Below are 13,685 nucleotides of genomic sequence, written 5' to 3' on the forward strand. Positions count from 1 at the left end.
TCTACTTAGTGCTCTTGGGTGCACGGTGCTTTGGCATGGTCTCTACTCCGGCTATGCGTGCAGCAAATTTGAGAGAGCTTACAGCCTCCTGGTAGTTGCTCTCCTCTGGGGCCAGAGTGACAACGACCATTGTCTTGCTGTCCCCGGAGAGCGATGGCTGCAATATACTTGTTAGTTTAGAGTCTCTATAAGGAACATGAGGGGTCTTTGTAACCAGACTACATATAACACTAGAAAGTGCAGTTAGTGACTTGTTGATAGCAATTGCCTCTGCAAGGCGCTCTTCCTTTGCCCCGCTCTTCTCGACATTCTCGCTCCCAGCCAGATCTATGAGATTGAGCTGTCCGTGCAATTGCTGATTGTGTTCTTCGTTAGACGCGTTGATGTCCAGCTGAAAAATCGCATGTGAACGTGACGAGCGCGCATTCATATCCGTAGAACCAACTGCCCTATTATCAAAAGCTTGGCATAGGAGCCAGTTGAGCTCTTCTGGTGATGCTACATTTTTCTTGAAGAGGTTGTCGACGTATGCGTTCCCATTAGCATCTCGCATTATCTGGCACTTCTTCCCCGTGTTGCTGCCTGACTTTTGAACAAGAAGATCCTGTACTGTGTCATTGTATATCTCAAAGAATGAGGCGGTTAGCTCGTACGACCACTTATCCCGCGCCGTCTCACTAGCAAACAGGAAGATCTGCTCTACTGCACGAGGCATGATGCCCTTGTCTTCCGGAGCCATGGTTGCCCACGATCCAGAGCTAGGACCAAGCATTGTATGTGTTTTACCCGAAGCTGTCTGGCCATAAGCAAATATGCAGACTCTGAAGCCATCTAGTGCCGACTGCACTAACTCACTGACATCGTTCCAGATGTCCTGCTGTGTTGCATCCATGGAGTACACTCGGTCAAATTCATAAGAATGCTCTGCTCTTCTGACCTTCATGCCATCAAGTGATTTTTCTGCTCTACCAAAGAGTGAAATTAGCCGCTTATCTGTTGCACTATCTGGGAACTCAAACCGTATGCCGCCATCTGTACCACCTGGAGACGTGACAGCCGTACTGGGTCGGAGCCGAACCGCAACACGAATGGCGCCTCGCAGATCTTGTATAATGTTGTGAAGCCGTCGGCGTTCTTGCATATCTAATTGACGCTGAGCGAGAAGGTGGCGTGTTTCTTCACGCAGCTCTTCTAGCTGAGCGACTATGGTCCCCTTCTCCTGAGAGGATGTGGCCAAGTGTGTCTCCATCATGCGCTCCCGCTCCAGAAGCCTCTGGTTGTCGTCTTTCAACGTTGCATTTGTGGCCTGTAATACAGCTATTTGTTCCTGCAAACTTTCTACGTCCACGTTACCAATGGCCAACAGTTTGGTGTGCTCGGTCTGGAGTTCAGTAAGCCGTTGCACCATGCTTGCCAGCTGTTGCTCCAAAGCATCCTTCTCAGCTGTTAAATTACATGTTACCTGTTCTTGAGCCCGAAGTTGTCCTTTAAGCCTGGCAATCTCATCATTAGCTCTATCGGATAGTTGAATAAGGGGTCTAGAAAAGTCTGTCGCATTCAGCTGTTCAATAAGCGCTTTTGCCTTGGAGTTTGTGGTCACCGCATCCTCTGTCGTCTTCATGATGTCTCGTAAAGCTTGCTTCTTACTCCCCCTGGTAGAATGCCTATCATGCTCAATGCTGTGAATTTCACTCAAAGATGCTCCAGCTAGGGTCTTTGTGGCAGTCTTGCCTAGGGTACTCATCATCTTTGCTGTCTTGTGAGAAAATAGAGCTTGACTTGACTTCTTCATGACCGACGGACTTACACCGGATTCCCTGGTTTCGCTACGCACGCCACTTTCTACAAAAGAGCGAGATCCGCGGAGCGAATTCGGCATGGGAAATCAAAAGTTTTAGCAAAGTTTTAGATCTGGGAATTTACTATCACTTGTCCAACTTCTTCAGCAGCTCACTGTTTTCACGCGTAAGACGCTTAACTGTATTCATTAGCTCTGTACGCGCAGCTATGGAGTAGATCTCTCCCTGAGGCATGCCTTCTACCTCAAAACTATAGAGAAAATCGTCAATTCGAATCCTTTTATAGTCAAGCATGTAGAATGCTCTGATCATTCCGAAGAGCTCCATAAACGCTCTGAGCCGCTTTTCCTTGTCCTCTGCATGGTTGACGCCAATCTTGACTCTTCTTCGACTTTCATTAGCAAAGATTGAAAGCGTACTCGACGAATTGGGTAGTGGTACGGGATTTAGAATATATCGTATCAATGATATTGTGCTTATTTCGGCCATAACATTCCTCTCAATGGATGCATCACGTGACTGATCCCCTTTCGCAAACACATCTGAGAGTGCTGCATACTCCTTGGTAAGCTTCCCAAACTTTTCCTTAAGTACCTGGTATTCCATATATACTTTTCTAAACTCTTCTACAGTAAGCCCGCTATCCTTTTCACTTTGTTTGTATAACAGATCCCTCTCTTGACGCAACCGATCTGCGTCTTCCTTTAGTGCACAGTTCTTGTCTGTCAGTTTCCTATTTTCTGCTTTCAAAATGATATTAGATTTTTGTAACTCTGCAATGGTACGTTGCATAGTGTCTTGCCTCGTCTCCATCTCCTTGATAAGAAGAGTGAGACTGCTTTCCTTTTTGTCCATCTCGAGCTTTAGCTGCTCCGCTACTTCGACAGACATATGTGTGGCAGAAGTTAAGGCGGTCGTAATTCCACTAGCAGCTGTGGAAGAGCTGATGAGTTGATCTATGTTACCATCTGGCCGGCTACTCTTGTTCAGCTCGGCACGAAGCTTCTCGTTTTCATTCTTCAGTGCCATATATGCGGAGACAGAGACATTGGGTACCGATTGGAGACTTGCTTCCTCTAGAGTACGCTGGGTTGCGTGTAGCTGCTCAGATTTTTGGATGACTTCCTTTTCCAATGCATCTATTCTTTCCAGCAAGCGTTCATAGGCCAAAGGTAGCTCTGTTTGAAGAGCGGAACTAGACGGTGTACCAGGAGAAGTGTAGCTTTTTTGTCCATGTTCATGCAGATGCGTACGTGTTCCCTTCTCTTTTGTGGTGATGCTGCCGTTCCTGGTTGCATCAGGTGACTCTCCCGTGCTACCAGACTCTAGCGTGCTATTCCCCAGAGATGCCAAAGCAGCCACACTGAGAGGCGACTCTTCAAATAGTTGCTTACAGTTCAAACAGATCGCTTTTCCATTTAGAAACCGGGACATAGTCATCGCCAGCTCATTTATAAAGTTCTTTACCTGGCGCAATGTCTCGTTAGACTCATTAATCCCGTTCATAATGTAATCCTGATCAGACTTGGCGTGAAATGAGAGCTGAAGAAGTTCGGTGAGCATGTGGATGGGGTCTTCTGCTAGACTAGTGGCCTGTGGTTTGGCATGTGACTCATCTCGACCCGAATTGAGGCGCATTAAAGAGTCAGATTGATTTAGACGCGTGCTGTTGTGTGGACTATGTAACTCTGTAATAAGCTGATCTTGAATGCAGTCTCTAACCAGTGCGCTGGCAGCGGAGTAAGTTACCTCGTCAAGAGAAAGGTCTTGCAACAACGTGTCGTTGTGGGCTATTAGCGTCAAGAAAATGTGCCGCTGTACAGTCCTGTTGGGAGACGAATCCATGGAGAATCTGTGTGGGCATGTTATAATGTGGTCATTATATAATTTAAATAGGGTATCTGAAAATGTGCAGCCCTTCTGTGCATAAGGACAGCGGGTTATCAATCTTGTTTGTGTTTCTTCTAAAAGTATGGCGTCAACTAGGGCCAGACCTATTCTGTCTGTACAAGCAGGGCACGAAAAAGATCGCTGATCAATGGAGGCAACCCCCTTCTCAATGCAAGTGGAACATACAACGTGGGTGCACGGATAGATAATTATGGGCACAAACAGGATCTCTTTGCAATGAGCACATCGAGCTAGGGAAGCCTCGGTGTCATGCGATTCTGATAGTAAAGCATCATGCTTTAAAGGACCAGAAGAAAGAGACATGGGATCTGCTCCTTCTTGATTCAGAGGTACTCCAGCTGAGGTAGTACATTCACTAGAAACAACCGTTTCCGTATTTAACGCCACAGGTTGCACATCCCCCCTCAGATGGTAAAGCAAATAGTCGTTTGGGAGCATGATCAGTGGGTTGAACCTACCATCATTGAGTAGGCAAACGAAGTATTTGAGGACTTGGGATAGATGAGCCATCACTTGCTGGTCCACTTCAAAAGTCCGAATGGCTCCCGTGCATTTCATGATAAGAGTCTGAATACAATGGGACTCGACGTTACTATCGCCTTCTATCCCTAGTGCAGACAAAATACCGAATGCAGACATGAAAATCCAGAACCCTGTCGATCTATTTTTAACTTTGGAATTTGCCTTTCTGTCTTTCGCTTTTTGGATGTCCTTCAATCTTATTTCAAAGAGCTCTCAAACATGTACGCGTCCGCTGGCAACCTTTTAGGATACGTTAGTCTGGTCACAAATCTTTAGCATCAAATTTGAGTGTCTGGCTTGCATAGAGAAAAAATGGCGCTCAGCTCGTCCCAAGTAGCCATTCTGAAGGAAGTCTTTTATATTTATGAAGATCCCGCTAAGCGTAGTGGTCCTGTTCGGGATGATAGTGTAGACCCTACTGGACGAATACGAAAGTCTGACCTTCTCCGCTTCCTACGTGCTCTGGGGTTGCCATTTACTCTTAAAGATGTTGCTGATTATACTAGTCAATACTCAATAACTGGTAACTCTATATCGTTTACGGATGCTGTTACATTGGTGACGGCTTGGAAGCGCTCCAGCCACCCTGATCCCTCTGATGCCGTCTCTGTCATCTTCAATGCATGTACTCCACGAGACGGTGTAATTACAATTCAAAAGTTGAAATCTGTCATTTGCAGTTCAGCCTTGGAAGATGGCATCACGCCTATGGACTTTGATCTTTTGATCTCCGATCACGGGTTTTCTGGGAATTCAGTGCTTACGCTCCCGGATCTCGTGAAGCTTCTTGGGCCTCCTACTCCGTTGATATAGAACCTTTGTTAAACCTAAAAAGTAAACGATGGACGAGAACGGCCGTAAAATACGTCCGTTCCCGCCCACGGGAATAGGTGCAGACTCTCGGCAAGGATCCATTAGTAGCACAGGACCAGGACAGCGGTCACGGGGTGCATGGCCCCACGTTTCTCAATACTCTACCACATATCCAGATGCTGCTTCTGCCTCCCTTTGCAACCCCTATCAGACGAACTTTACGTCATCTCAAGCTGGGCAACCCAGATATTCAGAGCACAGCGTCTATCCTAATACTCTAATTTGGACCCCTTCTACCAGCTCTTTGAATCAGGAAATACCCAATGTTGAGCAGCAGCAACAGCAGCAGTACGTGCCAAAAGATCGAACAGCTCTTCCACGACACTCCTTGCAGCCAGGTCAATCACATTTTGTGGGGCCTTTTCAAGATCCATCATCCTATACAATCTCGTCATTTGAGAACAATCCACAGTTTCAACCGAATAACCCCAGTGCATATCCACAGTCTCAGACACCGATAAGTAACATTATCACACAGACCCCCAGTCTAATGTATCATCCCCAAGCCTATGTCCCCGTGCCATCCATGTCCATGCCTCCGCAGTTGTACTCACACCCCCCTGCCTTGGCTGACCAGCAATCGATCGGCTATGACACAATTAGTATGGGATCCGTGCAGCCAGTTGCGTCCAATTCCTTGATACAAGAGATTCTTGCCCGCATGCGAATTCTTTACACCTCTCTCTTTAATCTATACACAAATTCTAATAAGGTTATGCTAGCATATCGGAATTCTCAGGTGTTTCAGGTATATTACGACATATCTATGACGATGTGGTATCTTGGGAAGACTACTTCAGAGATAATTCAGCTAATCACTAGTTCTATCGCGTCCTCGTCAACGTTGCCTCTTTCCATGGACGCAAATTTGGGCCTTGGCAGCACCTCAAATTCTATATCTCGCTTGGCAAATCCTCGGACCAAGGAGGACTCTGTAATAGAGACGGAGCCCAAGGCCACTATCGACGCCTTTGCCTCAATCATCACCCATACAAAAGACTTTCTTGGATCAGACCCGGTTTATCCGCATGCAGAAATTACATTCGAAAAGAAGTCCACTGAGGACCGGATTGCAGAGTTAGAGTCTAACTTACGAAGGATGATTAAGCACATCTATGGCGAATTAGACGTTGATGCAGTGCTGGAAGCAGCCGGGTTAGCCTCGCTTGTTGCCGAGAAGGCTACCCCTAGTGCAACTATAGGTTATCTCACAGGAGCTGATGAGGAACCGGTTTATTCTAAGGATGTCCTCTTGGCAATGGATAAGAGCCAATTGGTAGAACGGATAGAGGCGCAGAATGCAATCATTGACACTCTACGACACACTTTTAGTCTAGTAACTGCAAATATTACGACGCTATCTCGAGCCTCAGTTCCTTCGAACGCGATGGGCGCGACTGATGAGCTGAGCAATACTACACCACCTGCTGTCAGCACATTAATGAAACAGTTAACTGAGCGCACTACGCAGTTGGCATCTGCCCAGAGACGGCTCTTGACAGCAGAAGCAGAGCTACGGTGCCTTAGAGCTGAACGTGAGCAGCAGCACCCAGTGTCTACAAGCTAGCTTTGCTGACGAGAAAGTGCTTATCATGACATGCATGATTATCTAGTATAGCTGTATCAGCAGTACTGTTAGGTTCTTCTTGTATCATGGAAAGAAGGCGGTTGGTAAAAAATAATTGTTATGGCCAGTCGTCAGACTCAGTTTGCCTTAGAGAAAATGGTACCAGAGTTCACCGCATACAAGCGGGCTAAGGTGTTCCAGCCAGAGGAGTTGGTCAAACTCGTTCGTCGGCGAAAGGAATTTGAAGAAAAACTTAATGCAGATCTGCCCCCCTTAAGGCTCTTCCTCCAGTATATTATGCATCTGCACTCTACATACAAGCTTGCGGCAGATCGATGGGTACAGCTAGGAAACTCGAAAGAGGAGCTATTTGAGGAGGCCCGGAGTGTTTATGTTAGGGCAAGCGGAGTAGTGGATCTCGCCATTAGACGTTATAGAGGGAACCCAGAAGCGTGGCAGGCTCTTCTAGAGCTACTTGGACGTATCAAAATGTTGGATAAGCGAGCCACTGTTGCTCAGCTTTATCTGCAGACTTTTCCATCAGATGCCGAGCCTTGGATCTTGGCGGCCCATATTGCTGAAGAGACTGAGGGCGTCACTCATGCACGTAGTATTTACCAGCAGGCAGTCAAGTCGATTGGCTTACTCTCCGGAGTCACACTGAATGGCCGATACCATGGATCGGGACGCTCAGGAATCGCCAACACAGAAACAAACAAGCGCATTGTTGAGGTTGCTATCCGCAGGAAATTGGATTCTGTTCGAGCAAGTACAGACCCCCAATTGATGCTGTCTCCCTGGAAGCGATATTCTTCACTTATCATCAATTGGGCCTGCTTCGAGGTGCGGCATATAGCAGCGTTACGCGGAAAACACAACGAGAAAAACTACCTCTCTGATTACATCATTGATAAAAGATTTGATGGGTCTCCATATATGCAGAAGATACTTCAAGGGGAATTGGTTGCCATCGTCCTGAGACGAGGAATTATCGCCGCCTTAAGTGTTACTAAGCTACCAGGCATACCCGATAGCATTGAATTTGATCTTCTAAGTGCGTATGAGCAGGGGAAAATGCCATACCTAGATCACCCGACAGAGTATAGAGCGATTTGCTACACGAGTATTGACAGGATATTGAGCTCTCCACTTGTTGAGGCCTTTCTGAAAGATGTGTATGAAGCACTAGAGCCCATTTGTGTGCAGAACAAATGGGTGTCTTGGTGGACCGATAGAGTGCTGAATTGGGCTCTGCAGAAGACAGCGGCAACGCTTCAAAGAGCCATTGAAACAGAGGAGCTTTCTGTTTTGAAGAGGTATCAGGTTGAGACCAGCGCTGTTCATCAGTCTGCGTTTGACTGGTTAAGACATCTTAATAACGATGATTATAGTAACGATCCGCTCAGAAATGTAGCTGATTCTATCTCCCTGGAGGACCTTCAGCGTTTGCAGGAGAGGATCAGCACTGCAATGTTAGACTTGACCGAGACACAACACAAAGACCTCGATGTACAAAATCTCGAATAGTGTAAAGTAAATCCCTCTGGGTTTAAGGATTTTGTACGCGCCCGTTAAGATATTAGCGGAAAGAAATGCCCACTGCCCTCGGACAGGTGGGACTGAGTCATGAGGGCAATGTACGGTGAGGATCCAACAGCAGTATGTTGTTGCCAACAAAAGAAACACAACAGCGGGAGACATAAAATGGGCATTGACACCCGCCTGGGATGGGAAGTAGAAGAGACAAAGTAGGACTAGGATCATTAGATGTTTCAGGTTCTTATTAGAATGATCTTGGGCTATTGTGAATATAAGCTGCGTGAGCACATGTAGCGGGAAGTACCCTAGCAGCGCAGCCCATGGTCCTGCAAATCTCAGTACTGGGTTCTGCGGATAAAATGATAAAATCACCTGGTTTAATCCCATCAATGTACCTATACATAATAGGCTTTGGGTTCTTTTTAGACGCTTTGCCAGGAAACCGAGGACGCGCACCAAAAGCATTGTTAGAAAGGAGTTCCAATATGGACCGTACTCTTCCTTATCAGCGCCTGGAAGATAGAAGCCAATACAAACCCGCACGATCCCTGCAACTAAAAGATATAGTTGTCCCTTCCAGTATGGACAAGAGCGATTGATAGAGCTCAGTGAATCACTAATTATGAAGTAACCTAGACCTGTATCCATTAAGCTTAACTGGCCTGCTTCCCAAGTGCTTTTTCTATGTTTTGCTGGAAGAATTCCCGTATCAATCTCATGAATACAGACGGCCGTAAAGCCAAGGGTTGCTAATCTTAATGCTCGTCTAAAGTTACTGGAAGTAGAGGCGGTTGCAATTTCAGTTCCTGTACAGTGCGATCGAAAGTACCTGGTTACCGCATATAACGCTATACATTCAATGGCTCCCCCATAGGAGGAAAGTAGTGTCAGAGTTACAAGAACGCAGAGCCGTCCGCGAGGAGCAACTAGAACGACCATGTATCCAGAGATCACAGTAGTTATTGTGTCAACAGTCTTAAGTACCGGTGGAGAAACGTATAACAAGGAACCTACCCACGCCATTTCTATTGCTCACTGACTGTAGAGAGCAGACTGTTTAGCCTAGAACCATATTATTCAGTAGTCAAGTTCACTCAATCAGGGGGCACCTGACCCCAGGGCGGCCCGCAGGCCCGCGACCTCCCCCCGGAGCCGGGCGACCTCGTCCTCCAGGGCCTTGAAGCGCAGGGCCGTCGCGACCGCAGGCGCCCCGCCCTCTGCGTCGAGGAGCTCCACGAGGGCCGCGGCGGTGAGGCGGCGCTCCGGCTCCAGGACGAGGAGGTGGGCGAGGACGCCCCGGACGACGGGGTCCCCGACCGCGCCCAGGTCCGGCCGCCAGCCCGCGACGTAGACCTCCGCGGGGGCCCGCCCGGAGAGGAACGGGGGCCTGCCGCCCGCCGCGAGCTCGTAGGCGACCATCCCGAGGCTCCACATGTCCGCGGCCGGCGTGTGGCTCCCGCCCCGCAGGACCTCCGGCGCGGCGTAGACGGGGACGGCCATGGAGGCGAGCCCCCCGGGGCCCTCCCTGCAGAGCCCGAAGTCGGAGATGGCGAACTCCGCCCCGGCCTCGTCGAGGAGGACGTTCGCGGGCCGCAGGTCGCAGTGCGTGAGGGCGGGGAGCGGGGCGCCCGCGGCGTCGGTCTTCCCGGGCCGGTGGAGGTAGGCGAGCCCCGCGCCCACCTGGCGGAGGACGGCGACGACCATCTCGCGCGGGGCGAGCTGCCTTCTGCGGCGGAGGCTCCGGATGGCCCCGTCGAGGGAGCCTGCGTAGCGCCGCATCTCGACGTAGATGTAGCCCTCGTGCCGGACGACGCGCCCGTACTCGACGACGTTCGGGTGGCGGAGGCGCGGGAGGGTCCGGAGCTCGAGCTCGAGCGAGGCCTGCGCGTCGGGGGGCAGCCCGTCGGTCGGGATCTCCTTGACCGCCCGGTCGGGGGCGCTCTTCAGGCCGTAGACGGTCCCGTGGGCCCCGCTCCCGAGCTCTGCGCCCAGGTCTTCGAGGAGGGCGTCGATGGCCTCGGACATCTTTTTAATCCGCGACTGGGCGATTGGGTGGGCTCAATCGCTTGGGCTCAGATCGGGGCCTGTATAGGTCTACAATGGTCACCGTGGCAGTCGTTGTCTCCCTTCTCATCATAGCGGCCGTCGCCCTCACATGCTGGCTCGTCCTGCGGAGGCGGCGGGGATCGAAGCCGATCTCGAAGAAGAGGGCAGCGGCCGAGAACGTGGAGCTCATGGGGACGGTGGACGAGTTCTAGCTCTGCGGCTGGCGGGCCGCAGCTCATAGAGAGTGAATGCTTAGGGCCCGGATCATCCCCTGGACTGACGCCCAGCCCCTTGCAAGCGCCTCCCGGACCGCCAGATCGTGGCCTGCCCCCAGCGGGTGGGTGCCACCGGCCTCTCAGTGCACAAACCTCAAGCTAGGGTGCAGGTAAGAAGACAACTTTGGTCATCGCGCCTCAGATGACCATACTGCTGCCACAGCAGCGAAGCTGAGAGTGTACTAGGTACTATGTTGCCACGTTCCTGGTCGAGAGGCCAGCCGTGATATCCATAGGACCGGACTCTCAGGGACTGACTAATACTTGATTCAGCCAACGGATTGTATTGGACGTAAAGAGGTAGCGGACATCTACCTTTACGACTCACTATAGATCAAGATACAGGAACCCATTGGGCTGATCCTTGGTTTCGCACGTAGCTGACGGTGAAGTACACGATGGATACCGCGACAGTCGAGAAGAGAGAGTATTGCTGTAGATTGTATTGTGATTGAGATACACAATCAGCAGGGCAAAAATCTGCAAATAAGGAGCACAATATGATACAGAAGTAACAGAGATTGCAGGGAGCAGTACTACTTAAACACCTTGTAAATGGATTGGACAATATCAGGATTTTCAATTTCAATTCATAGATCCTCGTATGTAATGTTGTGGATTTACTCAAGTTTCCCAAAAACTAGTATCAGCATCCAATAATATGGTAAAAAGATACACAGCAGTATTATTCAGCACTATTAAGGTCAAAGATTTTCTAATGGATTTATTATTAAGCAAGACAACAATTTCTCTGAATGCTGGTCTTATTACTTCTCTCCGCCATTTTATCATGTGACATGAATACACCTTTCACTGAGGAGCCCAGCCATGGGATGGGTGTGCGTTTCACTCAGCGTGGATTGGAGAAGTTTTGTCAGAAAGGTTATGCTATTATTCCTGATATCATCTCTGCAATGCCTTCACTTCAGGTCCCAGAAGTAACTGTTGGACCTCTCAAGTTTACTTTGTCAAATGTCAAACCTCGCGCAGCGCGCGTCTCGACTATGAAGGTTCATTTGCAGGACAACAACTTTGTCAAGATGGAGGCCCGGGACGGCATCATGCAGATCTCGATGCGGCTTAAAACTACCATCACTGGGATCACCGGGACCGTCGACTGCACCTTCACCCTCAAAGACTTCGGGGCAGACATCTCCCTGAGGATCGGAGATGACCCCACCTGTCCCTATCACTTCGGGCTCTTCGAAATATTGAATGTCATATACTCGTCTGGGCTCGACATCGATGCCATCGGACTCGACACAGGCGGATCTGTCCTTGCAACTGCCATCCAGGGCATGGCGCCCACGTTGGAGACCTTAATAAAGGACACCGTACTGCAGTTCCTCTTAGATACCATCTTTAAGTCGATAAAACAGTCAATGCTTAATTTGGGCCTTGTTGCTTATGTTGGTAATTATTGCACTGATCAGCGTTATATCGGCGGGATCAATATCATCGACAACAAGATAGTGGCAAACCAAGGAGGATATTCTATGATTGAAGATCCAATGGATTGGCCCATCCAAAAAGTCTATCCAAACAAGATCACCTCTCCTCCTCCAAAAACAGTCTACACTAATCGAGACTATGAGTTCTATCTTGACAGAGAGTCTTTTAACTCTTACTTATACATCTGGCATACGAAGTACGACAAGTTCAAGGCAGACGGTCTCACTGTTCCGTACAGCACCATCAGGGCGCAGAACATACCCGGCCTTGCAGAGGCTCTTGTGGAGGCCGGACTACTAAACAATGTTAACGACCTTGGACTCGGGGTCACCTTGACTCTGTCGGTCAGCCCCTCCAAGGACACTGCTCCCCACATACCGTGGATCGGGGCGGCTGCACTACCGGTCAACCTCACGGGGGCACTCGTTGTGACAGCCAGCAAGGCTTCCACCTCTGCTTCTAAACTGTTGGTTAGTGCAGAAGGCAATGTGCTCTTCTCTGCTCGACCTCGACTGAGAAAGCACACGTATGGGTTTAACAACGACCAAGCCCGTGCATACTTAGAACTCACTGAGCTAGCTAATATCACCATAACTAAGGAGGATAGAGGAGCCATGCATGAGTCCGAGCCCCTGCTGAAGTATCTAGTTCTAAACAAGTACCTCCCTTTTGTCAACAGCATTCTCATTGACCCAGGAGTATGCCTCATGAACGGGAACTTCATTGATCTTGCTAGCGTCACTCCTGTTCAGTTGTGCGACGAGGACAGGGTGCTTTTCGTCGCCGACATTGAGAAGAATCAGTACTTCACTTGAGTATTCATATTTATCCCATCTGGCACATACACAAGGAACCAAGCTATATCCGCGAACGGCCTCCTTTGAATAAAGAACGCCATCTCCGGTTTAGTTTTTAATGTAAACTCTTGTGCAGACTCTCGAGCGTGTGCTGACCACGGCAGCCGGTACCGTTGTCTAGCAGTCTCATACTAGAATGCAGGGTCATGCATTGTTTCAATAGCAGGTATGAGCAATACCGCACTGAGAACTGCACAGGCCAGAAAGATGATGGTAGCTAGCGAAGATGCTCAGTGTTTAATAAGGCCTCGTACTCACAGACCATGGTCCACACCAATACGTGGCTAAGATATACACAGATCGATGACTTCTCAGGAGAGAACTAGACAAACTAGTGAGCAGGAGCACAGCAGTGTACGGTTAGCATTGCACAAGCAAGGTAGCAGACAACACAATGGAGTCGGTGAGAATGGCGTCTAAAAGGGAGATGGTGCATGCAGGACCGATACACGAGCGCGCAGGATAGCGCAATCCTTCTAACAAAACTCGAGACGCTTGGGACCGAGCAAGAACTGGAGATGGCCATGCATGAAGTTCAGCTCCCTTGCGGCTATGGAAGGACAGTAGCATGCTAGTCGTTACATACACGTTCCCAAAGGTTGTGATATCACGATGCATACAACCAGCAGATCAATAGGATGGTTTGCTGGACAAAGTGCCTTCCCATCGTATTGAGAACTTCAGTGTGCAGATGAAGCAACGAGGCGCACATCCCCACACTATAGGTGACGGATGGACGAGACGATATGAGAGCCTGAGGAGAGGCAGCAAATAAGTGCCCGGTGGTATTAGCAATACCATTAGTCTCTATGCCCATAGTAGCGTTCTACAGTGGAAGGACCAG

General features: G+C 49.2%; 8 protein-coding genes across 8 annotated transcripts; 4 read left to right on the plus strand and 4 right to left on the minus strand.

The window, feature by feature from the left end:
- Position 1: 1 nt before the first annotated feature.
- Positions 2-1,879, minus strand: GL50803_008886 (Kinesin-14; the record flags this gene model as incomplete). The annotated part of the gene is made up of 1 exon (XM_001706609.1): positions 2-1,879. The coding sequence occupies one exon, from the start codon at positions 1,877-1,879 to the stop codon at positions 2-4; it is 1,878 nt and encodes a 625-aa protein (XP_001706661.1).
- Positions 1,880-1,925: 46 nt separating this feature from the next.
- GL50803_0014796 (uncharacterized protein) lies at positions 1,926-4,349 on the minus strand (the record flags this gene model as incomplete). Its single annotated transcript, XM_001706610.1, has 1 exon — positions 1,926-4,349. The coding sequence occupies one exon, from the start codon at positions 4,347-4,349 to the stop codon at positions 1,926-1,928; it is 2,424 nt and encodes an 807-aa protein (XP_001706662.1).
- A 195-nt stretch (positions 4,350-4,544) lies between these two features.
- Positions 4,545-5,045, plus strand: GL50803_0014797 (uncharacterized protein; the record flags this gene model as incomplete). Its single annotated transcript, XM_001706611.1, has 1 exon — positions 4,545-5,045. The coding sequence occupies one exon, from the start codon at positions 4,545-4,547 to the stop codon at positions 5,043-5,045; it is 501 nt and encodes a 166-aa protein (XP_001706663.1).
- A 28-nt stretch (positions 5,046-5,073) lies between these two features.
- Positions 5,074-6,672, plus strand: GL50803_008890 (uncharacterized protein; the record flags this gene model as incomplete). Its single annotated transcript, XM_001706612.1, has 1 exon — positions 5,074-6,672. One exon carries the CDS (start codon positions 5,074-5,076, stop codon positions 6,670-6,672), a length of 1,599 nt encoding a protein of 532 aa, XP_001706664.1.
- Positions 6,673-6,792: 120 nt separating this feature from the next.
- Positions 6,793-8,199, plus strand: GL50803_008892 (putative U3 small nucleolar RNA-associated protein 6; the record flags this gene model as incomplete). Its single annotated transcript, XM_001706614.1, has 1 exon — positions 6,793-8,199. The coding sequence occupies one exon, from the start codon at positions 6,793-6,795 to the stop codon at positions 8,197-8,199; it is 1,407 nt and encodes a 468-aa protein (XP_001706666.1).
- Positions 8,146-9,234, minus strand: GL50803_0086933 (uncharacterized protein; the record flags this gene model as incomplete). Its single annotated transcript, XM_038046375.1, has 1 exon — positions 8,146-9,234. One exon carries the CDS (start codon positions 9,232-9,234, stop codon positions 8,146-8,148), a length of 1,089 nt encoding a protein of 362 aa, XP_037901998.1.
- A 75-nt stretch (positions 9,235-9,309) lies between these two features.
- GL50803_0086934 (Kinase, NEK) lies at positions 9,310-10,236 on the minus strand (the record flags this gene model as incomplete). Its single annotated transcript, XM_001706616.1, has 1 exon — positions 9,310-10,236. One exon carries the CDS (start codon positions 10,234-10,236, stop codon positions 9,310-9,312), a length of 927 nt encoding a protein of 308 aa, XP_001706668.1.
- A 1,051-nt stretch (positions 10,237-11,287) lies between these two features.
- GL50803_00102575 (uncharacterized protein) lies at positions 11,288-12,799 on the plus strand (the record flags this gene model as incomplete). The annotated part of the gene is made up of 1 exon (XM_001706619.1): positions 11,288-12,799. One exon carries the CDS (start codon positions 11,288-11,290, stop codon positions 12,797-12,799), a length of 1,512 nt encoding a protein of 503 aa, XP_001706671.1.
- Positions 12,800-13,685: the final 886 nt, after the last annotated feature.

This window comes from Giardia intestinalis, chromosome 4 (assembly GCF_000002435.2).
Source record: "Giardia intestinalis strain WB C6 chromosome 4, whole genome shotgun sequence".
NCBI classification, from domain to species: Eukaryota; Fornicata; order Diplomonadida; family Hexamitidae; genus Giardia; species Giardia duodenalis.